This window comes from Prunus mume, linkage group LG2 (assembly GCF_029339155.1).
Source record: "Prunus mume cultivar Tortuosa linkage group LG2, ASM2933915v1, whole genome shotgun sequence".
NCBI classification, from domain to species: Eukaryota; Viridiplantae; Streptophyta; class Magnoliopsida; order Rosales; family Rosaceae; genus Prunus; species Prunus mume.
Genome location: NC_142699.1, coordinates 29,431,133 through 29,456,334, shown reverse-complemented (window position 1 = coordinate 29,456,334; position 25,202 = coordinate 29,431,133). Strand labels below are relative to the sequence as shown.

The window sequence follows — 25,202 nt, the reverse complement described above, 5'->3', positions numbered from 1 at the left end:
TTACTTAAATGTTGAAAATGGAAATAAGGCAATTTGAAACACCTACAATGGTTTTTCCAGCGATGGAGAGGTGCATGCACATCCTTGCACCTTAATAGGTCCACCACTGGCAGTACAACCCAGTTTACAAGAAGGTGACAGTGGAGTGCCTCATCATCCTCGAATACATCAAAGGAACATGGCTAGAAAAGCCACTGCTTCCAAAAGATCCTCATGAAAAAGGCACTATTTTCTTAATGAAAATTACCTAATGAGCAAAATAAGCATAAAACTAACTAAATTGGATTGGCCATTTTACAAGTAAATCTGTCATCCAATCCAATCATGTTGATTTTGGAAATATAGATCTAATCCAATCAGCCTAATCATCGAAATTAATTAAAACTGGATTAAATTGAATTGGATCAGTCAATTTAGACGGATTGGATTGGATTGGATCTTACATACCCATAAAAGATTCTTCAAATTAATAAAATTCCTTTTATGAAATAATAAATTACCAAAAACGTAACGAGAGGATTTCATTTGTATATATAATTCGATAAAGTGAGAACCACATACACTTTTACGTTTCTATTAGACAAATTCATTATTACTGTTCTTTTCTTTGCTCGTCTCTCCATATTATTATTCCCATCAAATTCAAACTAGGTTCAAAGAACCCTATCCATAAATATATATATATATATATATATATATATATATATATATATATATACCGACAGGGCACTAGCAAATTGCCACTCGTATGTTTTTTCCACAAAGATAAAATTAATTTCTTCAAACAACCTGGAGTTAGAATATGGCTTGTTTCAATGGAAGTTCAGTGGTGCTGCTAATCACCATGACACTTTTCTTGCTCACCATGACCCCCAAGTGTGGTGCAGTGAAGACAAGGCATGTGAGAGTCACAAGTGAGTTAGAGGGAGGCTTGACCCTCACTGTTCACTGTAAATCCAAGGACGATGATCTCGGCTTCCATGTGCTCCAACCTAAGGGTTCATATGAATTCAGCTTTAAACCTAATATCTTCACCACATCGACATTATTCTTCTGCAGTTTTGAATGGCCAGGTGCATTTCATTGGTTCGATATATACGTTGACCAAAGAGATAACAAAATTTGTAGCAAATGTCATTGGGTTGTATATGAAGATGGGCCATGCATGTATAACTGGAGCGACCAACAGTATAATATATGCCATACCTGGAATTAATAGTGAATGAGAATTTAGTATTCAATCTCTTCTTTGGTCTGGTGCTTGTTATGTGAAACGAAAAATCAACTTGCATCCTCCTCATGTTTTAATAAAAGTTCGATTGTTTTGAAGGCCCTGACAAAATGATTCAAGTGATTTGATTGTTTGAAATTACTAGCTCACCAATCTGTATTTCTTTCCTGGAAGAGAAGAAATTTTGAAAGGAATGGGAACTTTTAGGTTGGGCTTTAACTTTTTAGCAGGCAAAAAGATTGCAAGTTTTGATAGCCATGAATATTGCACGCATACACTGCACACCTTAAGTAATTTTTTTGTACAAAACACAACATTTTGCACGTCATAAAGAGCATGGCCTGGCTTCTTAAAATTGAGGAGGATGAGCTCCTCCTTAAAACCAATTGAGTTTTGACACTTGCCAAATTCAAGCAACATTGAGAAAATTTTAACAAAAAATGAAAAATAATATTAACAAAATTAACAAGTGTCAAAATCACATTGGTTGTAAGGACGAGCTCCTCAAATTTAAGGAGCCAAGCTTTTTCCCTGTAATAAAAGTCAACAAACACTAAACTCATAAATAACACGTATTTACATCAGAAATCTATTATTCCTAAAATCTCACTTTTGGTGTAATTTTGTTCACATTGAAAATAGGAAGCCTTGTATGGTAGTTTAAACAATTCTGAACTTGTCCCATTACCAATTGGGTTGTTGAATGTCAATACCCAAAAAAATAATAAAAACACGTTATGGATAGTAGTTAGAAATGTTCAGAGATAAGACCCACAAAGGTGATTAATTAACTACTCATGAAAAGCTATAAGGTCAGGTGAGCACATAATTTAATATCATCAAAATGAAGACATTTTAAACATTTTGGTTTGTTTATTCCATTTTCAACTTTGAAACTCATCGCCCAAGCATAGGAGATTGCGACATATTTCTATATAACTGAATTTATCTGGCACCAAGAGAGGAGAGACTCTAAACCCATTTGTTCCAAACATCTCACCAGAACACAATGGCAGAAGTGAAGCTGCTGGGATTTTGGCCAAGCTTTTTTGTTCACAGAGTGATATGGGCTCTAAAGCTCAAGGGTGTGAGCTATGAGTACATAGAAGAAGACCTTTCAAACAAGAGCCAGTTGCTCTTGCAGTCCAACCCAGTTTACAAGAAGGTGCCAGTGCTTGTCCATGGCGGCAAGACGATTGCTGAGTCCCTCATCATCCTCGAATACATCGAAGAAACATGGCCAGAGAAGCCATTGCTTCCAAAAGATCCTCATGAAAAAGCCCTTGCTCGATTTTGGATACAATTTGGAGTAGAGAAGGTAATTAATTACATTTTACGTGTAGGAGATTCTGAATTTGAAAACATATTGACATCGATCTCTTCTTTTTTTGTTCTCCTTTCCAGATAAGGCCCAGCCTTAGTGCATATATTCGAGCTGTTGGAGATGAAGAACAAGAAAAGGCAACAAAAGAGTTGCATGAAGCTCTAAAAATCTTGGAAGAACAAGTCCTTGGAGACAAAATATTCTTCGGCGGCGACACTATTGGTCTGGTGGACATTTCCTGTGGAGCTCTGAGTTACTGGTTTGAATGCGTGGAAGAAGCAGTAGGGAAAAAAGTGATAGAACCAGGCACTCTGCCTCGCTTGCATGCATGGGCTCAGAATTTTAAGCATGCGCCTGTGATCAAAGAGAACCTGCCTGATCATGGAAGACTGCTTGACTATGTGAAACAAACAAGAGAGAAGTTTGTCTTGGCCAAAAGCACTGCCCAGTAGTCATATTCGCTATAGCTTTTTGCATAGGGTCATGGCTCATATATGTTATGTGTATAATATTATTGTGTGCTTATTTTATCCAATTTCAACTTCATGTACCAAATTATTCTGTTTCAAAAGGGAGTAGTGTCCTTGGAATAAAAATGAATTTCTTATATTTATTTTACACAATCGATATTGGGGGAAGACTTTTAACCATGTGAATTACAAGCTCCTTGTTCTTGAGTAAAAAAGAAATTTTAAGCCAGTTTCTAGATGGTAATTCTATTTAGATAGGGAAATCAAAAAGAAATTGGAATCATGGAACTTAAATGGTAACTCTACAGTTATACTTAGGCCCCGTTTGGTTCACGGAACGGATTTGAGGGGAAATCACTTTCCATGTCATTTCCTAAGGGATGAGAAAGGGAGATTCATTTCCCATATTTGGTACGTAATCCTAGAAAAGTAATTAAGAAATACCACTTTATTTCCTTTCACATGTTTGGTTTGTGTAGGAATATAAAACAAAGTTTGTTTAAGTTTCCAATTATACTTGGAGGGAATGATTTTCCCCACGAGAATATTCATAAAAGATTCATTCGTCTTCTCCGCTTCTCTTTCTCTCTGCAAAACAGATCGGAGTAAAAGGACCACACTCGGGGGGTGTTGGCCAAAGGCCCTCTGATGCCTAAGTTAGGTAAGGTATTTCAAGGAAAACCGGGTGGCCGGAGCCTTGTGTAAGGGAGAGAAAGAAAGTGGTGGCTAGGGTTTGTGAGAAATGATTTCTGCAGAGTTTCAGTAGGAATTTAGACGTACCCCAACCCTTGTGTGTGGCTATGCTTTTATAATGGTCTTGGAGGCTAGGGTTTCAGAGGAATAATTCCGTAGATGGAAGGGAATTATTCCTCCCCTTTTTGGAATTGATTTGATTAATTAGGGATTTGATTTATTAGGGTAAATCAAATCCCTAATTGTGGTAGGTATCAAATCAAATCCTAATTCAATTAGGTAACTCCTCATTTAATTGGGAATCGTGGTAATTAACCAAATCAATTATTAACCCAATTAGGCAACGTTCAATTTAATTGGGTAATCCCCAATTAAATTGAGTAACTCCCAATCAGGTTAATTAATTCCCAATTAGGTCAGATAATCCCCAAATGGAATGAATTATTTGACTTAGGGTTTTGATTTAATTTGGTTACCACAATACTCATATGAAATCAAATTAAAAAAAAATGCATTTAATGTTATATTGTAATTCTAAATTGTTAATGGGGATAATATGGTCATAAAAAAATGTGTATTTTATGTTGGTTCATTTTCCCAAACTTTCCCATGACGAGGAAAATAAAACCCAAGAGAGAAGGAGGGCTTTACTTTCCCCCATACTTTCCCATGTGCAAGACAACGATGTCCCATGTCTGGACTTACCAAACATGGGAAAGTAAATGATTTCCCATCCATAAGCCCCCTTTTCCAAGAACCAAACGAGGCCTTATGGCTTCAAAGTTTACACTAACACCTCATGTGGTTTGAAATTGTTTTCACAAAACCCCTCTCAGTAATTTTCCGTTAAAAACGATTGATGTCATAAAAAAAATTTCTTCAAATGACAATGTTTTACCTCAAAGATTAAGGTATTGAAGTGTTTTGAGAATAAGATTTCATTCATAAACCAAAGGTATACAAAGATCGGCACAAATACATTGGCTTCGTTAAAACCTACCTAGGAAAACCACATGGGACAAACCCCAGGGTAGAAAAGAGTACACACATGTCACAAGAGAATTCAACACATGCCACTTTGGACCGCTATAAAGAACTCGAAAGAAACAAACAAACAAATCACAACTCCAAGCCTTATCATCAAACTCGTTGATGCAAATTCTATACGCACTAGGAGAATCCATGAGCATAGGGTGTTGCTCGAAATATTGCTCAAAAATAGTAAAGGCTCTATCACCACCCGAATCCCAAATCCCCACCACAAAAATAAATAAATAAACCCAAAGAGATGGGTACCGAGATTGCAACCAACAACCCTATCCGCAAAAAACCGTGCCTAACACCGAGGATCCTAGAACGCACCAGATCCATACTACCCAAGAAAAGCCTAGAAGCTAACCACCTGTAAACTCTGAGCGTGCACCACCAGCACCTCACAAAACTTCTTTATCGCAACCCTTACCACCAAGCCATCACGAAGGCTGCAGACCCACACGACCACACAACCACACAAAAGCCGAGATTCAATCGAGAGGGTGGAGATGGAGCCGCGTTAAACAAAATAGCAGCGACATTAAGGCAAATAAGACCCAACAATATACCCAAGGGCAATCCAGCGGATGAAGTGACGATGTTAGGACGAAGAGCCCTAGCTGTGAATAGCGACCACAGTGATGACGCTAGGGCACGAAGCCCTAGCCGTGAACCCTAAATCGACAAAACATGATCACCTTTAAACCAAGAGGGAAAGATGACGAGCAAAGGAAAAGATATCGTTCGGGAACACAGAGAGAGAGAGAGACAAAAGCGAGGCCAACACTTCCAAGATCAACGCGACAGCGGCGGTAGAGCGCAAAAGAGAACCTAACCCTAATATGTAGCATGGCTCTCCTCGCTAGCTAAAGAGCGAGCCCAAACAAGAAGAAAAAAAAAAGGTATTGAAGTTATTACTTTTCTTATTTGAAGAAATTTTTTTTGAGTGTTGCTATTTCCACCTCCTTATCCTATTTTCTCACCCATCTTATCTTCCCATCCACCATATACATTTGAAAAAAAAAAAAACAATTCTATTTTTCCACCCGTCTTTATTCCTAAAATACCATTTCCTTATTAATTCACCCAAAACCCAAACAAACCCAGCAACCTCTTCTTATTCTTCTTCAATAACAATTCTAAATAAATCCCAAAAGACACCCTTTAGTCCCAAGTCCCTACAGCATGCCCTTGCTTTCATTGAAAGCATGCTAGCCTTTAACCCCCTGCCAATCCAAAACCCAATAACCCTTTTGAGCTATTCAACCTAAAACCATACCAAATAACAAACGAAAGAAAAATAAAGAATTAATTCATTCATAGGAGTGGCTGTCAAGAGGAGGGATGAGAGAAATAAGGAGAAAAAAGGAGGAGGGGGAGGGTGAATGGGTGCGTGGGGAAGATAAGACAGATAGTAGGGTGAAGAGAGAGAGAGAAAGAGATTTACAAATGGAGAGGTGGGTGAGGGAGATTTGGTGGCTGTGGGGTTTTTAGTTTTTATTTTTATTTTTTTAGTTATTGAACATATGTTCAAAAATTAGATAGTCTTTAGAAGTCATTTTACAAATGGACAAATTTGTCTATAAAATTTTGAAAATAAGGTGGGTGGGGAAATAGGACAGGCGGGTGGAAATTACAGTAACTTTTTATTTTATTTTATTATGCCAATAGCAATTTTGGAGGGAAAAATAACAAAAGGGCTTTGTAAAACTAATTTGAAACCTCAAGAAATCCTAGTGTAATTTTCAAAACCTACTAAAATTTTGTGAAAATACCAAAAATCTTAAAGGGCATTAATGTAAATAACTTTTCTTTTTCTACTCTTTCCAAGTCACACACAGATATTCAAAGTCAGGACTGAGTGCTTTGTGTAAATTCCGCATAGTGACATGTACCTGCTCCATAGGAATCACATTTTTTCAAAATAAAATAAAATTGGGAGGTTTGAAATTTGAAGGGCTTGGTTTTGTCCTAATTGAAACAAGTGGTTTCTGTCAACATCTATTAGAGAAGAATTTTCTTGTAACGTGGTCAGCGAGCAATGAAGAACGAGAAAGTGAAAGAGAGGCAAAATGACCATTTGCCCACACAAAAAAACACGGATAAGGTCCATTCGGTGGATGTAAAACTTTAGAAAAAGATAGAAAAAGGAGAGAGAAAAAAAGAGATGCATAAAAGAATAAACTAAGAAGGGCGGCGCATGTTACTTTTCATGCATTTTCCAAGCAGCTGCAGGACTAACATTTCATTTTGTTTAGTCCATTTTCAACTTTGAAACTTATCGCCCAAGCGTAGGAGATTGCGACATATTTCTATATAACTGAATTTATCTGGCACCAAGAGACGAGAGACTCTAAACCCATTTGTTTCAAACCTCTCACCACAACACGATGGCAGAAGTGAAGCTGCTGGGATTTTGGCCAAGCTTTTTTGTTCACAGGGTGATATGGGCTCTAAAGCTCAAGGGTGTGAGCTATGAGTACATAGAAGAAGACCTTTCAAACAAGAGCCAGTTGCTCTTGCAGTCCAACCCAGTTTACAAGAAGGTGCCAGTGCTTGTCCATGGCGGCAAGACGATTGCTGAGTCCCTCATCATCCTCGAATACATCGAAGAAACATGGCCAGAGAAGCCATTGCTTCCAAAAGATCCTCATGAAAAAGCCCTTGCTCGATTTTGGATACAATTTTTAGTAGAGAAGGTAATTAATTACATTTTACGTGTAGGAGATTCTGAATTTGAAAACATATTGACATAGATCTCTTATTTTTTTTCTCTCCTTTCCAGATAGGGCCCAGCCTTAGTGCATATTTTCGAGCTGTTGGAGACGAAGAAGAAGAAAAGGCAACAAAAGAGTTGCAAGAAGTTCTAAAAATTTTGGAAGAACAAGTCCTTGGAGACAAAATATTCTTCGGCGGCGACACTATTGGTCTGGTGGACATTGCCTGTGGAGCTCTGAGTTACTGGTTTGAATGCGTGGAAGAAGCGGTAGGAAAAAAAGTGATAGAACCAGGCACTCTGCCTCGCTTGCATACATGGGCTCAGAATTTTAAGCAAGCGCCTGTGATCAAAGAGAACCTGCCTGATCATGGAAGACTGCTTGACTATGTGAAACATAAAAGAGAGAAGTTTGTCTTGGCCAAAAGCACTGCCCAGTAGTCATATGGGCTATAGCTTTTTGCGTAGGGTCATGGCTCACATATATTTTATGTGTATAATATTATTGTGTGCTTATTTTATATATCTAATTTCAACTTCATGTACCAAATTATTCTATTTCAAAAGGGAGTAGTGCCCTTGGAATAAAAACGAATTTCTTATATTTATTTTACACAATCGATATTGGGGGAAGACTTTTAACCACTTGAACTACAAGCCCCTTTGAGTAAAAAAATTTTAAGCCAGTTCCTAGATGGTAATTCTATTTAGATAGGGAAATAAAAAAGAAATTGGAATCATGGAACTTAAATGGTAATTCTACAGTTATACTTAGGCCCCATTTGGTTCACGAAATGGATTTAAGGGGAAATCACTTCCCATGTCATTTCTCAATGGATGAGAAATGAAGATTTATTTCCTATGTTTGGTAGTCCTGGAAAAGTAATCAAGAAATAATACTTTATTTCCTTTCACGTGTTTGGTTTGTGTAGGAATGTAAAATAAAGTTTGTTTAAGTTTGTTTGTGCCTAATAAAACACGGTCATGAACTGATTGAAGGGATTTCCCTTCGGCCCTGGCGCCTAGCGTTTCATCAAGCATTTTGCCCTCCTAAGAGCAAAAGAAAAGCTGCAAAGGGAGAATCCCCTTGGCCTCGCGACCGCAGTTTTGAAGACCGAGGCCCAAGGCCGCAAAAGACACGGTCTGAAAGTGTGGTTGAATCGCCACGTGGCCTCGGGCCCCACGCTCCATTTAATGAAGTAATGCCTCGACTTCGCAGCAAAACCACTAGTCACAAGAAGCATTCAATGCACGAGGGAAGTGACTGAAGTCGGATTTGGTGATGGGAATCGGGGTGGTTAGGCGCAGACATTCTCACAAGTAATCTTACGACTTAGGTCGATCATCAACCACCAGTCCAGGGTATTAAATGCGTTCCCACGGCCAAGGGGCGAATCCACGATAAAAGCGGTGGCCGAGATTTGCCGAGATTTATGGGGGTTACACCACCATGCTTCTCAACCCCAGACCACCATTTTTCACGATCTCAAATGCCGATTTGACTACCCAATTGCCCCGGTCAGGCTCCACCACGTAGGTCTTGTCAGCCTTGAATGTCCCTCAAGGACTCCTATAAATACTAAGCTCAGGACTACGTTCAAAGGGTTCAAACACCAAGACCAAAAGCCTCCCATGGAGCAAATTATATTTTTCTGTAATGCAATTTCAATACCTTTATTTGCTTTCTTAGGAGTAGTGGTAGACTGTAAGAAAAATCTATCCATCAATATATCATACGACCCTTGATTTTCAAGGCGCCGGAGCACCATCTCTGTTATCACCTCACTCACCCTATATATCATACGACCATCGCTCTCTGAGCAACGCGCCGGAGCACCACCTAAAACCCGCCACCAACACCACCACTAAACGGCCTTGTGGCTCAGGCCGTGAACCTAACGGCCGAGATTCGTTCCTCACTCGGCCACAATCGTTTGATTAGGAGTCGAACGCAAAATAGGTGCAACATTTAAACCATCTTCTACCCGAACCTCATCATCATCTCGACGCACGGTAAACCGTGCTGGCACGCCCCCGCATAACCGCACCTCATCCAAAAGAAGGACGCGTCACGTGTTGACGCTCATCCCCTCGATGCTGGAGCACCAGGCCGCGAGATTTGCGACGGACAAACAAAGTTTCTAATTATACTCATATGAAATCGAATTAAAAAATGCATTTAATGCTATATTGTAATTCTAAATTGTTAATGGGGATAATATAGGTCATAAAAGAATATGTATTTTATGTTGGCTCATTTTCCCGAACTTTTCCATAAGGAGGAAAACAAAACCCAAGAGACAATGAGGGCTTTACTTTCCCCCCTACTTTCCCATGTGCAAGACAACGATTTCCTATGCCTAGACTTACCAAACATGGGAAAGCGAATTATTTCCCATCCCAAAGACCCATTTTCCCAAGAACCAAACGGGGCCTTATGGTTTCAAAGTTTACACTAACACCTCTTGTGGTTTGAAATTGTTTTCACAAAACCCCTTCAATAATTTTCCGTTAAAAACGATTGATGTCATAGAAAACATTTCTTCAAATGACAAAGATTAAGGTATTGAAGTTTTTTGAGAGTAAGATTTCATTCATAAACCAAAATGGTATACAAAGATCGACACAAATACATTGGCTTCGTTAAAACCTTCCTAGGAAAACACATGGGACAAACCCCAGGGTAGAAAAAAGTATCACATATGTCACAAGAGAATCCGACACATGCCACTTTGGACCGCTACAAAGAACTCGAAACAAACAAACAAACAAATCACAACTCCAAGCCTTATCATCAAATTTGTCAATGCAAATTCTATACGCACTAGGTGAATCCATGAGCACAGGGTGTTGCCCGAAATATTGCTCAAAAACAGTAAGGGCTCTATCACCACCCGGATCCCCACCACCAAAAAAAAAAAAAAACCCCAGAGAGATGGGTACAGAGATTGCAACCAACAACCCTATCCGTAAAAAATCGTGCCTAACACCGAGGATCCTAGAATGCACCTGATCCATACTACCCAAGAAAAGCCTAGAAGCTAACTGCCTGTAAACTCCGAGGGTGCACCACCAGCACCTCGCAAAACTTCCTTATTGCAACCCTCACCACTAAGCCATCATGAAGGCTGCAAACCCACACGACCACACAACCACACAAAATCCAAGATTCAACCGAGAGGGTGGAGATGGAGCTGCGTTAAACAAAATAGCAACGACACTAAGGCAAATAAGACCCAACAAAGACCCAAGGGCAATCCAGTGGATTTAGTGACAATGTTAGGGCAAAGAGCCCTAGCCGTAAACAACGACCACAATGACGATGCTAGGGCACGAAGCCCTAGTCGTGAACCCCAAATCGACAAAACATGATCACCTCTAAACCAAAAGGGAAAGACGACAAGCAAAGGAAAAGCTATTGCTCGAGAACAGAGAGAGACAGAGGCGAGGCCAACACTTCCAAGATCAGCACGATAGTGACGGTAGAGCGCAAAAGAGAACCTAACCCTAATATATAGCATGGCTTTCCTCGCTAGCTAGAGAGCGAGCCCAAACAAGAGGGGAAAAAAAAGGTATTGAAGTTATTACTTTTGTTATTTGAAGAAATTTTTTTATGCCATTAGCAATTTTGGGGGGAAAATAACAAAAGGGCTTTGTAAAAATAATTTGAAACCTCAGGAAATCCTAGTGTAATTTTCAAAACCTACTAAAATTTTGTGAAAATACCTAAAATCTTAAAGGGCATTAATGTAAATAACTTTTCTTTTTCTACCCTTTCCAAGTCACACACAGATATTCAAAGTCAGGACTGTCTAGCTTTGTGTAAATTCCACATAGTGACATATACATGCTCCATAGGAATCACATTTTTTCTTTTTTATTTTTTTCTTTTTTTTTCTTTTTTTTTTTAAACGGGGGACAGCTGGTGGCAAGCCACGGCCATCCACCCTTCCGAACCCGGAGAGGCTATAGGAATTTCACCCGTCCCCCCTCATCGCTGATTCACCAACGGCAGGAATCGAACCCGGATCTCCCGTTTACATAGGGCCTGGGAAACGCTCTTACCACTGGGCCAACCCGTGAGGATTAGGAATCACATTTTTTCAAAATAAAATAAAATTGGAGAAGAATTTTCTTGTAACGTAATCAGCGAGCAATGAAGAACGAGAAAGAGAGGCAAAATGACCATTTGCCCAAAAAAAAAGAAAAAAAAGGATAAGGTCCATTCGGTGGATGTAAAACTTTGAAAAAAGATAGAAAAAGGAGAGAGAAAAAAGAGAGCTGCATAAAAGAATAAACTAAGAAGGGCGGGGCATGTCACTTTTCATGCATTTTCCAAGCAGCTGCAGGACTAACATTTCATTTTGTCTTACTTACAATTTACCACTCAAGCTAAGTCAAAATTCAGAGAGTATTATATCAGCAACCAAAATTTAGACTGCTATGATCCTCCTGTCTTGACCTCAACACGTCAACAATGGAAGAAGAAGTGAAACTAATAGGGTTTTGGCCAAGCCCATATGTTTACAGAGTGATATGGGCTCTAAAGCTCAAGGGTGTGAAATATGAGTACATAGAAGAAGACCTTTCAAACAAGAGTGAATTGCTTTTGCGGCTCAACCCAGTTCACAAGAAGGTCCCGGTGCTTGTTCATCGCGGCAAACCGATTGCTGAGTCCACTGTCATCCTTGAATACATCGAAGAAACTTGGCCGGGGAATTATCGTCTGCTGCCTCAAGATGCTCACGAAAGAGCCTCCGCGCGGTTTTGGATCCAATTTTATGTGTATCAGGTGCGTAGTTTCCATTTTCATTTCATCACTTTTTGTATCACCTGCTTTTTTTTTTCTTTCTGTTTGTTATAGTTCAATTTTTGAGACAGTCTACTGGGTTGAAATCTATTATGTTGATCGAGTTAGACTCTTGCATATGCTACTCAGACTGTTTTCAATTTTTTTATGTTGAGTCTTTTCTTTTGGTCAATAATTTAATTTTCAGTTTGTTAACAAGCATATGAGCAACTTTCGGATTTAATTTTTATATTGATATCTGTTGATTTCCGCTCAAATTCCGCCTTGACCTTTAAATAAAAGTCACGGCATCACCAGCATCACACACGATCCCACAACACCATAAGATAGTAGATCCCACCAGATGCTTCAACTCCACCTCCACAGAAGATAGATCAAAGGAGATCTACACCCAGAGCCCAAAAAATCAAGAACACAACCATCAGGGGGCCAAAAGTGGGAAATTGCTTAAGATCTAGCCAAGATCAGCCAAAAAGGCTGAGAAGAAGTGATAGGATGCTAAAGGTGTTTCAGTCTTTTGTATTAGCAATTAACTGACTATATTAGGAGTTTAGTTAGTATTGTATGTATGTTGAATTTTATTGTGTTTTGAGTAATAAAAATAGTATATTCTCTGTACATTGGATCAAGGTTGAATGGGGTCTAATAAAAGCCCCTAAAAACCTAGGGGTGAGACAAAACTTGCCTGAGGCAAGAAAATCAAAAGCCCAGCAAAAACTTTTTGGGGGGAGGAGGGGGGACTCTATACAACTTGACGGGGGAGAGAGATGTCCAGTGTATTAGCCGAAGGAGTAGTTCCAAGGAAGCCCTGAAACCAAAAGGGGTTTCAGGAAAGAGGTGTGTTACGGAGGAAGAAGAAAATGAGAGAGAGAGAGCCCCTTTTCTGTCTATGTAGTTCGTAATGAAAATGTTTCTGTCTATGTAGTTCGTAATGAAAATGTTATGGCAAAGGGACAAAAGAGACTGAGTTCCTTGAGGGCGGGGACTCTGCCATGGGACCTGAAAATAGTGAGGTCCAATACCTGGTGTCAAATACATCAACATAGCAATAGGTCTCATTATAAATGTAACATTGGATCATTGTGACTCACACACACATATATGGTAAAAAGCTAGGTCATAAGTAAAGCGGACTTATAAAACAAGGGATAGAGCATTAAATTTGCTCACCAAATGATATGTCGGTATTTTACTTTTAAGAATTAAACGAGGTTTAAAGTAAGTTTATAGTTGAATATATAAATGAAATACTAATACATCATTTGGTGAACATATATAATTTGATAAATAAGTCTATCTGCTACAAGACCAGATCAAATAGCTATATAGGATTAGTTTACTTATTCAATTTGCATTACAAAATCAATACAAGTGCTTATATACTTTGAATTTATTTATCAGCCTCCCATTTTTGGTCCATTCTTCAAATTAACTGCCGGGGAAGAGCGAGAAAAGACAATACAAGCAGTTTTGGAAAACCTGAAAATTTTGGAAGAGCAGGGCCTCGGAGACAAGAAGTTTTTTGGGGTGAAACTATAAACTTGGTAGACATAACACATGGTTGGTTGCCTCACTGGTTTGAGGCCACTGAAGAAATGGTTGGTGTCAAGGTTCTGGAGGCAAGCACTTTGCCTCGGCTGCGTGCATGGGTTCAGAATTTCAAGCAAGTTCCTGTGATCAAAGACAACCTTCCTGACTACCAAAAATTGCTGGCCCATATGACACGCCTGAGGAAATCTCGTGTCCCTGATCAAGTCTGAAACCTACCAAGTCATATATATATTTTGTATGCTCTATGAATTCCTTTGTTTTCAATTTGAGCTCCCCTTTATCTAGTAAATGCTTTTATTTCGATCTCTTTGGACCTGCCTGCCCAAAAGGGTTTGGGTTGTAATTTTTTTTTTTCTTATAAAAAAAAATCAGAAAATTACGAAGTATGTGTACACTAGCCGAAAGTTTTTATATCGCAGTCAAATAAATGATAAGAATGTTGGTTTATTTGTAATATCAACTTTTTGTTTTGTTTTGTTGTGTGACATAAGTGATAATGAGAGGTGGCGGATTCGAACACATGTTCTTAGTTGTAAGGGTAACTGCCACTTGAGCTACAAGGATCTTACTGTTAATCGAGATCTCGAGTCAAATTTCTTAAGATAAATCCATAAATTTGGACCTTACGCTATAACACTTAGAAATCAATTACTTTGTAACAAAGTCCAAAATTTGGTATACAATTCATAGGTACGTTACCAACAATTTAATAGCATTGTCACAAATCACAATCCGAAAAGGCCTTCTGGTCGCCAATTCAAATTCATTACGTAGCCATAATCAATCATCTCTTCGACGCCACCCCAACAAGACACACCAAAAAACAAATAAATAATTAAACGAATAAAAAAAACCTACAAAAAGCCCAAATTGAAAATCCCTTATTACCGCCACGTAATATCATCATCCACGCAAAAATTTTAAAAAAAAAGTAAATTGAGAAAACAAAACACACAGAAAAAAAAAAAAAGAGAGAAAGGAGGCGAGGGAGAGGGGAGAGAGCAAAGGGGGAGATCTGCCAGAACCAAAGAATTTCACAGAGCTCTCCATCTCTCCGATCAGATCGGGCTCTTTGTCCCTACAGAAATTAGGGCTTTATACATATTTTCTGATCTCTCTACGAAGATTCGATTTTTACGTTTTGAATTCGAAATTGAAACCGACCGTTGATTGAATTTTAATTGCGCGTCATTGCTCAATTCCTTGATCCGGGTATCTCTGTGGTTTTGTAGGGTTTTGTTTTGTTTGTTTCGTAGGGTTTTCGTTCGTTAGGGGTTTGCGGGGAGGTGGTGGGAATTGTGCATTCATATGTTTGAAACTGTGTGAGTTTTGGAGATTAAATGGCTTCAGCTCAAGTATTGCCCAACTCGCGAAAACTAAAGGATTTGGAAGCGGGAAAGCGCAAGGTATTTTTTCCATCCGATTACTATCCAGTTCCGTTCAAATTGTTCAAATGGAATTTTACATAAGTCTGCATGTTTGTGTAGAATATATGCATCTGCAATTGTTTATTTGGAAATGTGAAATGATTGACTCTTCGCTTTGAATTTTAATCCAATTGTCTCGTTTGCACTTGTACGGTCGGAATCTATACTTGATTGCTGTCATAGTGAAGATATTGTGTTCCCTACTATTGACTTATGATTAAAAACACATTTTTTTGGGTTCAGGAAATCGTTTTGTTTGGCTTATAATGCTTAGAGACAGTACAGGAACTGCGATAAATATTGAATCTTGATGTTTTGAGTGTCTATGTTCAACCTTTACATCTTGTTTTGAGCTAGCAGGAACAAAATGATTTAGCAGTATTTTTGTTGCATCGAATAAACATTAGACGGACAACAGATGAGATTGCATCCTACCCCACTTGTTATTTTGAAAAAGATAATGCAGATAGGACTAGGTTGTCATAGTTATGTGGCAAGCATTGTTCGTGTATTGATGCCTTATGGTAAGAAAAAGAAAGAGAAAGAAGAGCATAATCAATTTAAAACGTCACGATCACCCATACTTTTACAAAGAATTGTTTAACCAACAAAGGCTCGTGATAAACAGATCAACATTTTAGTTTTCATCTGTGTAGTTCAGTATTTTTTGTTAATAAATACGCATGTAGCTAATTTTAGTCAATTCTGATACAGTAACTTACCAAATATTTCATTATTTGTTTGTTGAATTTCACATATATTTGGTTTTTTTTCCCCTACTCTTGCAGTTGGAGGAGTTCCGTAAGAAAAAAGCAGCAGAGCGAGCTAAGAAGGCTTCATCCACTAGCCAAACCAATGCCCCTGAAGTTAGCTCAAATGAGAAACAACCTCTAGAAACTGAACTTGTACGAGTTACAGTCCCAGATGGTGCTGGTACATCTGATGGACCTAGTGGTGCTTATACTGAAACTTCTTCTGTATCATCCAACAATGATTACAAAGCAGTTGATTTTTCCCAAAAAAAGGAACAAGCTCCTGTGAATAATTCCCACAGTAGTCCTTCAACATATGATTTTAATGATCAAGTGCATAAACATGCAAGTGATCAACAATATAAGAGCTATGGTGGTTTTGGGTTTGCTGGATCACTAGATGTTAATCATAGCAATGGGACAAAAGGGATGAATAATGATTTTGAAAAATATACTGGTAACTCAGGTGAGACCACATCTGATCAGTCTATTGCTCTACGACCACAAGCACGTCAAGAATTTGATAGCAATACAAGTCATTCCAGTTATCATGGAAGGAATGAATTTCAGTTCAAAGAACATAATATATCTTTGATGGATTCTGTAAGTAACTCTGGTTCTTCTTATCCCTCTGTTACAAAAATCTCACCTCAGAACTCTGTCAGTGCATTGCTTCAAAGTGAGGCCAGTAATGTCAGCACAGTGTCTGGTGGCCCTACCCATCTTCACTTTATGAAGGTAATTATACGTTTTTGGATTTTGATTTCCTGTGTTTTGATCTAATGATCACAGTGTAGGCTTATGCAATTTCTTTGAATCTTCTCTTCCAAGGAAGATGCTCACTGTAATTATGTTTTGGGACCTCATGGCAGGCTTGGCTGAGCCCAGTACCAGCTTAAGAGGGTTTGCTGATGAAGTTGGGAAAAACATGCATGGTAGTAGTGTGGACTTAAGTGATCCTATAACTTTCAGATTTGGAGAAGGAAAGCTTACTAGCTCTGCTAGTGGGTTTCATAATTTGCAGAGTACAGCAGTGCAGACATCTGAATCCATGGGTTTTGAATCTGATGCCAGAAGTTCATCACTATATTCAGTTACACCTGAAACTAATTCTAGGAGATCTCGCTCATCTTTCCTGGATTCTATTAATGTGTCTAAAGCTTCTTCAGGGACTGTTTTTCAACACAGTGAACCTGAGGAATCACTTATGTCCAACAGTTATAAATCAAATGGCATGAGTTTTCTAGGTTCGTCGCCTTTTCGTAAGCCATCTATGGATGATGATACTGTGAGATCCTTTTCAAAGTTTGAAACTGGTGCACCTCATGCATTTGAGAATTCTGTGAAGTCTTTATTTCCTCCTAATGCTGGAATGGACCAGCAGAGGCCAATAATTGAGGGGAATAGCGTGGAGAGAAAACATGAATTTTATTCTCCTAATCAGAATGAAGATTTTTCTGCTCTGGAACAGGTACCATTTGCCCCTAATTTTCTGATGGGGAATGATTACACATACGCCCACTGGTGATATTTCTTTTGCATATATTTAGTAATTTTAGCTTCGAAAATTCCTTAATCAATTAAATATTGAGGTCCTTTGTTCAATACATGTGAAGGGTGACACAAGTAGTCCATTGAGTTGCATTTTGATTTTCGGAGCTTCCTTTTGGATGGAAATATAGGTTCATTACTAAGATCATCATCACAATTGATTTCGTAGCTGTGACTTTTGAGGGGTTAGTGAGAGGATGGCTAGAGTTATAATGAAGAGATGTTGATGATAACAAAGTATCCAACATGGAAATACTAAGGATACATTGTATTGAAGAATGGAAATACCTGTGTTTTCAAGTGCATCTGAGAATATACTGATGTAGGATATGGGTGAATTGAGAATTTAGGTAGTTTAGCGGAAGTGAAAACAATGGAAAACAGAAAATAGAACGAACAAGGATAGGTCTGGAATCACTCCAGGGGTTTGGCTTCACACCAAGTAGTCTCCAATCTCTGGAAAATATAATTTTCTTTATATCTTAACAACTCAACTCCGTAATGAATTACATAGAAGGGGTATATATAATAATCTAACCCTAGAGTGAAAAGGAAAATTAAACCTATTCTAGGAAAGAAATCCTACTCCAAATAAAATAGGAAACTTAGAAATCCAACTGAAATATGGAAAAACTAAAAATCCTAATGAAATCTGGAAAACTTAGAGAACCTAGGAACTAACAAATAAATTAGGAAACTAATTAATAATTCCCTCTTCCATCTCTTTCGTTTGTAAACCCTAATGGGTTTGACAAAGATGTCCTCATCATATACGGTGCATCACTGGTATAGCGCGTGCTCCTAGTTTTAATCTCAAAAGTTGCCTTCCTTCTTTGAGTACAATAATTAACTTTAGCATAGCAGAGAAAAATACATATAATAAGCCAACGTGTATGCAGTTTCCTTTTTCCTAGGAATGATTGACTAACAATTACATGCTAAGTTTGTTTAGTACATCTAATAATAACTAAGTTTTATTTTCGATTTTCTCATAGATCTTAGGTTGTATACTTCCAAATTGAAAAAAACTAATGAAAATTGTGTACAGTTATGTAAACTGTGATGTCACTCTTCTGAGCATGTTGCTTTGGAAGAATTCTATTGTTGATGGCTTTTTTGTATTTATCTTGTTGTTATGCAGCATATTGAAGATTTGACACAAGAAAAGTTCTCTTTGCAACGAGCACTTGATGCTTCTCGTGCTTTAGCAGAGTCCTTGGCTGCTGAAAATTCTTCTTTGACGGAGAGTTATAACCAACAGGTGTACCTGTGTAATGTGATATTGCATCATTACATTTATGTAACATTTAGTGTGTTGATGCATTATGAATTTATGAATTAAGCATGCCTGACATCTTTGCATTACTTTCTGTTCTCCTTTAGTATCCTAGCAAGAAGACAGCTATGCTAACATCACTGTATAGTGATGCTGCCATCTATATCTCCCTAAAAAGGTCATTCATACTGCCATGAATTCATCCTAAGTGTTTTCTATTTGCTTTTTCTACAGAGAAGCGTTGTTGACCAGCTAAAATCTGACTTGGAAAATATACAGGAGGAAATCAAGGCCCAGCTGGTTAGAGTCCATTTATCACCTTTCCACCGATCATTTCGGAACTCATTTATATCTCAAGGGACTATACATATATATTAGATATTTAATATGTGTGTGTGCTTCCATATGTTTCACATTCTGCACAAAGACATGTTTGTGCATCCACTCCAACATGCATATGTGCATTCTCAAGAATTTCTGTATTTCTGTATTTCTGTATTATATTCTAATGACCTTTTGTGGATGAATGAAAATCTAGTTTGGCTGGTTTGAGACACAAATGCAGTGTATATTTACACTATAGTTTATAGTTTAGATATTTGATTGTGTGGATGTGTATTTTAGGACTAATGGTACTTTGGAAAATGTGGTAATAATTTTTAGATTTGATGCCTAGAGAGAGTGCCTAGAAAGGTGCAGTAGGAAATTATTACAATGCCAAGGATGGTTGTGACTTGAGGATGTCATTTATGTTTTATGGAAAAAATACTCTTAAGTCTGAACCGTCCACCATCTATAAACAATCCAGTCTTCCCCATCCCTTGTATTGTAATGATATCCTTAGTGGGTGAAATACTTTTTTGTAACTATAAAAAAAATATTAGAATGAAGGATGTACCTTCTAGCTTGTATGAGGCTGTCATGTGTGTTTACACTCAGATAATAAACTCTTAGGTTTTTGCTATGATTGAGCATTTGTTGATGTATAAGATCTAGTCACTCTTTAATGTTTCCATGTCTAATTATATTTTGAGTATTGCACATTCTTCTTTATCTAGTTTATGTTTTCATTAATTTCAATTTTTCTTGATGTCAATAGGTGGAACTTGATGCTGTCAGAAATGAATATGCAAATGCACATCTAGAATGTAATGCAGCCGATGAACGTGCCAAGCTTTTGGCATCCGAAGTTATCGGATTAGAGGAGAAGGTAGTGATTTTTCTTGGTATGTTTGGGTTTTAGGCACTGCTTTGTAGAAACAACTTTGTAATTCTATGGGGACAAAACATTTTTTATTTTATGTTACTCTTTTGTGCTAAGAAGGGGACATGAGGGAATGGCAAATTGTAGTGGAGGTGGTAGGCAGAAACTTTGGTCATATGTTTTCCTTGGATGTGACCTATGAAACGAGTTATGTTTGCACTTTTGGCCGACATAAAAGTTTGTCCGAGCTTTTGTGTATATGCGTGTATGTGTGTATGTACACATAGTGATATGGGTTAGGTACAAAATTGCTCATGTTTGATGCTGCTGCTTTAAAAAATATATTTAAATTGCTATATTAATTTTCCCAGGCACTGAGATTAAGGTCCAGTGAGCTAAAGTTGGAAAGGCAATTGGAGAAAACACAAGCTGAAATCTCTTCATACAAGTAAGTTATCCTTTTACATTTGCAGTAAAATAAAAATTTGTGAACATATTCTGAATCACTTGTATTATTTTTTTATCACTCCCCTGTCTCTTGTATGGAAAATGTTATATTTGTTTTGGAAAAAAAATCTGAAATTTTTGAGTGTTACTGAATGTGAAAAATTAGAGTTGTGAGCTAAAGAATGTGGTAGATGCACATCCTAAATGACTATCCTAAAGAATGTTGTACACTTTCAGTTTTAGACTTATTACCAATGTCTCTGAAAATGACTATCCTAAATCAATCTGTGCAGGAAAAAACTGTCTAGCCTAGAAAAGGATCGTTCGGATTTGCAGTCAACTATCAATGCTCTTCAGGAAGGTAAGGCTTATATGATCTACAATGGAATTTTATTACACTATTTCTGATTAAGGGGTATATTATATTTATTTATAAAAAAGACAGAAAGTTGAAAAGTTGTGAGGGTAGAGTCCTCTGATATGAAAGCCCTTTTGTTTAATTTTAAGAATACTTCTCTGTATAGTAGAACCTCTCTAGGTTTGCTATTGCTCATGACCGACTTTTCAATGTAGAATTCTACCTTTAGTGACTTTTCTCAGAGAGAACAAATTGCTACTGGCGTGCCTCTTTAATTTTTATGGTCTAGCCTTTCTAGTGCCCTTGTCACCAATTTAAGCTAATAAGAGCGTAATCAAGCTACTGTTCTTAGCACGGTTATTTTACTGCTTGAGTGTGTGAAGTCCCTCCACACCACACCACTAGCTCTATAATCATTGGCGAGATTGAGGAGGTTCAAATATTACCAGACTCTATCTCCCAATCCTCCCTTTGAATGAAGTGATCATTTCTTTACATAAAAAAAAATTATTCCATTGAGGTTTGTTAAGTTTCAGAACCTTTGTTTTTTGTTATGTTAATTGAAAATGAACACAAGCTAAGAATGCTGGGAGTTTCATGTAGCGAAGGCCCCTGATTGCCATGCCAACAAGGCGGGTTGTGAAATTATTGACTGGTCTCTTAATCCCTCCACTAATGTGAATGTAGTCTTCTATAGTTTTATTTATGCCTCCAAATCTTGCTTCTTATTCATTGTTATTATCTGGTACAGAGAAGAAGCTGTTGCAGTCTATGTTACGGAAAGCTTCCACAAGTGGAAAGAATGTTGATGTTAGCAATAGCAAGAATACTAATAACAAAGATGTGTCTACTTCTACAGAAGATCTAGGTAAATTTAAAATGCCATAATAATAAGTACTGAATTTCTTAGTGAATCCAGTTAATTGGTTTGTGGCCATGGCTATGTTTGTGCTTGTGTTTGTTATTTGGTAATTAGTGTTTGCATGTATTGTTATTGGTTGAACATATGTCGTTCATAAAATCTTTATGATTGCATTCATGTTAGAATCGACACACTCATTTCTATCAACCATATCAACCTATGAGTGAATTCTCCTCCAAGCACGTCATACATAAAATAAAGATATAACTACATAAAAACCGTTACTACTTTGGTGAGTCTTTGTGATAATTGACAACATTTAATGCTATGTAATGATATTTATGTGGTTATACCTCTATTTTATGAATGAAGCATGTGTCTGTGATTGCAACTTTAACTTAGAAAGGCAATGGTATGTATGCATGGTACAAGTAAAGACCTAGTTTACTTTCTTTGGGTGGCCAAGATAATCGTTCCAAGAATCTAACAAAAAAATGACTGCATCTATTACTGTATTCTATTTGTATTATTTTATTTTTCTATTATTCTCAGAATTCCTGTAGTGCTTCGCTCCTATTTAACTATTGGTTTTAGTTTATAACTTTGCTATTAAATTTTTACTATTCACAAGTGTTGGATATATTGATTGATGCTGATTATCCTAAGATACATTTACAAACAATCAATGTAAGCCAAATAAATCAGTAACTTTCAACAACCACCGTGCATGTTGGGAATATCGAATGAGCACCTACCCTAACAAATACTCATTATTTTCATTAGTTATTCCTGATCAAGTTTTTGTTTAAATTAATAGAAGTCTTTTTATTATTGCAGAGAAGGTTAGGTGTGTTGTCATTGTATGAGAAATTTATTACTTAATTCTGTCCATATTAATTCCAATGAACAATGTGCATAGATAAAAATATTCACCAATAAGATTTTTGCTGATGAATGAATGTATTTATGGTGACTAATTTCTTCGTTGGTTTTTTTTAAAATTTAATAATTGAAGCAAATGAAGATGCTATTCCTGACACCTTAGGCCAGGAAAGGGATGATGCCTCAAGTTTCCCGATTCTGCCTGCAAGTGGACAGCTGACTTTTGATGTTTCATCTGTGAATCTACCTCATGACCAGATGCAAACAATTGAAAACATCCATACACTAATTTCTGAGGTACCATCTACCCCTTATATTTTCTCAGTGGTTAACTTTTGATGTTTCAGTGGTCTTGTTAAATCTAGCTCATTAAATTGAATTCTAATCTCTCTCTCTCTCTCCCAAAAAAAAAACTCTCTCCCACCTTATATGATTTACTAGTTGAACTAGATAAAGTGAGATGGCAAAAAAAAGTCCTACTGGAGCTTTCTTGTTGCAGTTTAAATTATTATTATTATTATTATTATTATTTTGAATAGAAACTTTATACATTCAAAATATTCAAAAATAGAAAAGGAGAAAACAAGTGGTTGCAGTTTAAATGATTTACTAGCATGCAAAGATAATAACTATTGAAGCTTTCTTGTTTCAGTTAGCATTGGAGAAAGAAGAGTTAATACAATCTTTGGCATCCGAGTCATCTAATTGTTCCAAGTTGAAGGTAGCATAATTCTAAATTTTCAACTCAATGTAGTAGTCTGCTCCTGCTTTTGACTTGTTAGTATCTGGTCTACTTTAAGGAAGAAGGAAGCTTTCTTCAGGATTGATACATATATTTAAGGGTTATGAAATATTGTGACTGAAAGAGGCCTATGCATTTCTTATGTTACTTCGAACTTGTGGACTTGGATTGGGAACAAGCTAGTATTGTTTTTGTTTTACTTGGTTTTTGATCCAATGGAACAAGCTTAGTTCAAGCACAAAATACATTCCAATGGGAATGCTTTTGTCATCTTAGCAGACTACATTTCCTATTTATCAGATGGGTTTTGACCTTGACTCTTGGTCTGGCGGCCTCTGTACTTAGTTTGATTTTGTTGTAAGTTTGGTGAAAGTCGTTACGCATGGAATTGACTTCTCTCTTGTTACCGAGAGTGACATCACTACCATCAATGGGTCATAATCTAGTGGATAATGTGGTTTGAAGTTACATCGTTAATAGTAGCATTGATTCAGTTTTGATATATGGATTTGTGTCTGGCTCATAATTGTTTTGTTAGTCCACAGATCATAATTACAATGTTGACCGTATTGATTTTCATGAATGAAGGAGCTGAACAATGAATTGTCCCAGAAACTTGAAGCTCAAACTCAGAGATTGGAGCTCTTAACTGCCCAAAGTATGGCTAACGAGAATATTATTGTTAGACAACCTAGTCCTGTTGATATTCCCGACAATACTCCATATGCAGATGAAGGCGATGAGGTACTGTGTTTTCTGTTCATATAATTTTATTTATAGTTGGCTGCTCAGGTACATCATTCCCCAAAAGTACCAATTAGTTCTTTTGGTTCCTTTAATACTTTATTTTGTCTCTAATTAGAAATGTATTTTATGGTCCAAGCTGTTAATTAAGCCAGAGTGCAAATAATGTTTCTTGGAATGTTAATTGTAGTTTCTGCAATCATGGAGTGGAATATATAGAAATATCATCTTTCTCTATTATTCTCACGTGTAGGTAGTGGAAAGAGTCTTGGGATGGATTATGAAGCTTTTTCCTGGAGGGCCATCAAGACGAAGAACTAGTAAGCTTCTGTGAGATTCAAGTCAGTATAGCTTCTCAACAATCCTCATGCTCCAATCCGGTTTTGCTTTCCTTCACTCCCTTGGCGTAATGAAGGGCGTAATTTGTATATTTTTTTGAGTCAATTTTACAGTCCATTCTTTTTTAATAGAAGAAATATGATCTTGTACTAAGAGGCCTTCCCATTGATTGACATATCTGATTATCAGTTCTTTGAAACATGACAATAAAGTCCCTCGTTACTGTTACTGGTTTAGATCTTTATATTATAGGGGGGTATTTGGTGGATACCGAAAGAGGGGATTACAAGTGGTATACAGACGTAAGAAATTGTAACCGTGTTTTTATCTTTTTTTTTTCGTTTTTCGGCAGTTCTTTGTTACCCGCATCCATTGTACACTTTGGGGCTTAAGCCCCCAAGAAATGAAAGAAACGATTTGGCTTCTCAGGTGTCATTTTCTTTTAAATGGTGAATATTGTCCAATGTGTTTGAGGGCATTTCTTGGGAAAGTTTTCATTTGAAGGTGGGGCGTATCTTTTCAGATATAAAGGCAGGATTCAGATGCACACGATAATTTCTCAGTTTAGTTTTATGAATTTCGCTAATTTTCTTGTGTCTACCTATGAATTTGAATTGAGATTGATTTCGAAGTTGGATCAAATTGGGTTTTGTTGGACAAGTCTATTGTACTTGTCATTTTTGCCATACAACTCTCCATCATCTTATGAATGATAATCAAGAAGGCAACTCATTTTCGATTTGGTTGATTTTGCTTGGTGCCATAATCCTTTAAAAAAAAGAACATTTCAA

At 37.3% G+C, this 25,202-nt stretch overlaps 3 protein-coding genes and 1 pseudogene across 4 annotated transcripts; all 4 read left to right on the top strand.

The window, feature by feature from the left end:
* Positions 1 to 2,205: 2,205 nt before the first annotated feature.
* Positions 2,206 to 3,164, top strand: LOC103323823 (putative glutathione S-transferase). The gene is made up of 2 exons (XM_008225843.2): positions 2,206 to 2,549; positions 2,636 to 3,164. Exons 1-2 carry the CDS (start codon positions 2,241 to 2,243, stop codon positions 3,005 to 3,007), a joined length of 681 nt encoding a protein of 226 aa, XP_008224065.2. The 5' UTR covers positions 2,206 to 2,240; the 3' UTR covers positions 3,008 to 3,164.
* Positions 3,165 to 7,060: 3,896 nt separating this feature from the next.
* Positions 7,061 to 8,070, top strand: LOC103323821 (putative glutathione S-transferase). The gene is made up of 2 exons (XM_008225842.3): positions 7,061 to 7,449; positions 7,536 to 8,070. The coding sequence occupies exons 1-2, from the start codon at positions 7,141 to 7,143 to the stop codon at positions 7,905 to 7,907; spliced, it is 681 nt and encodes a 226-aa protein (XP_008224064.2). The 5' UTR covers positions 7,061 to 7,140; the 3' UTR covers positions 7,908 to 8,070.
* A 3,686-nt stretch (positions 8,071 to 11,756) lies between these two features.
* On the top strand, positions 11,757 to 14,281 carry LOC103323820 (glutathione transferase GST 23-like; annotated as a pseudogene). Its single transcript, XR_016123639.1, has 2 exons — positions 11,757 to 12,258; positions 13,678 to 14,281. The product of XR_016123639.1 is annotated as a glutathione transferase GST 23-like (transcript).
* Positions 14,282 to 14,745: 464 nt separating this feature from the next.
* On the top strand, positions 14,746 to 24,834 carry BLI (protein BLISTER). Its single transcript, XM_008225840.3, is given in 14 exon segments — positions 14,746 to 15,233; positions 16,043 to 16,721; positions 16,724 to 16,744; positions 16,879 to 17,477; positions 18,699 to 18,818; positions 19,068 to 19,133; positions 19,933 to 20,043; positions 20,409 to 20,485; positions 20,778 to 20,845; positions 21,594 to 21,710; positions 22,720 to 22,883; positions 23,239 to 23,307; positions 23,917 to 24,072; positions 24,326 to 24,834. Coding segments are annotated over 14 exon segments (2,394 nt in total). The 5' UTR covers positions 14,746 to 15,167; the 3' UTR covers positions 24,407 to 24,834.
* Positions 24,835 to 25,202: the final 368 nt, after the last annotated feature.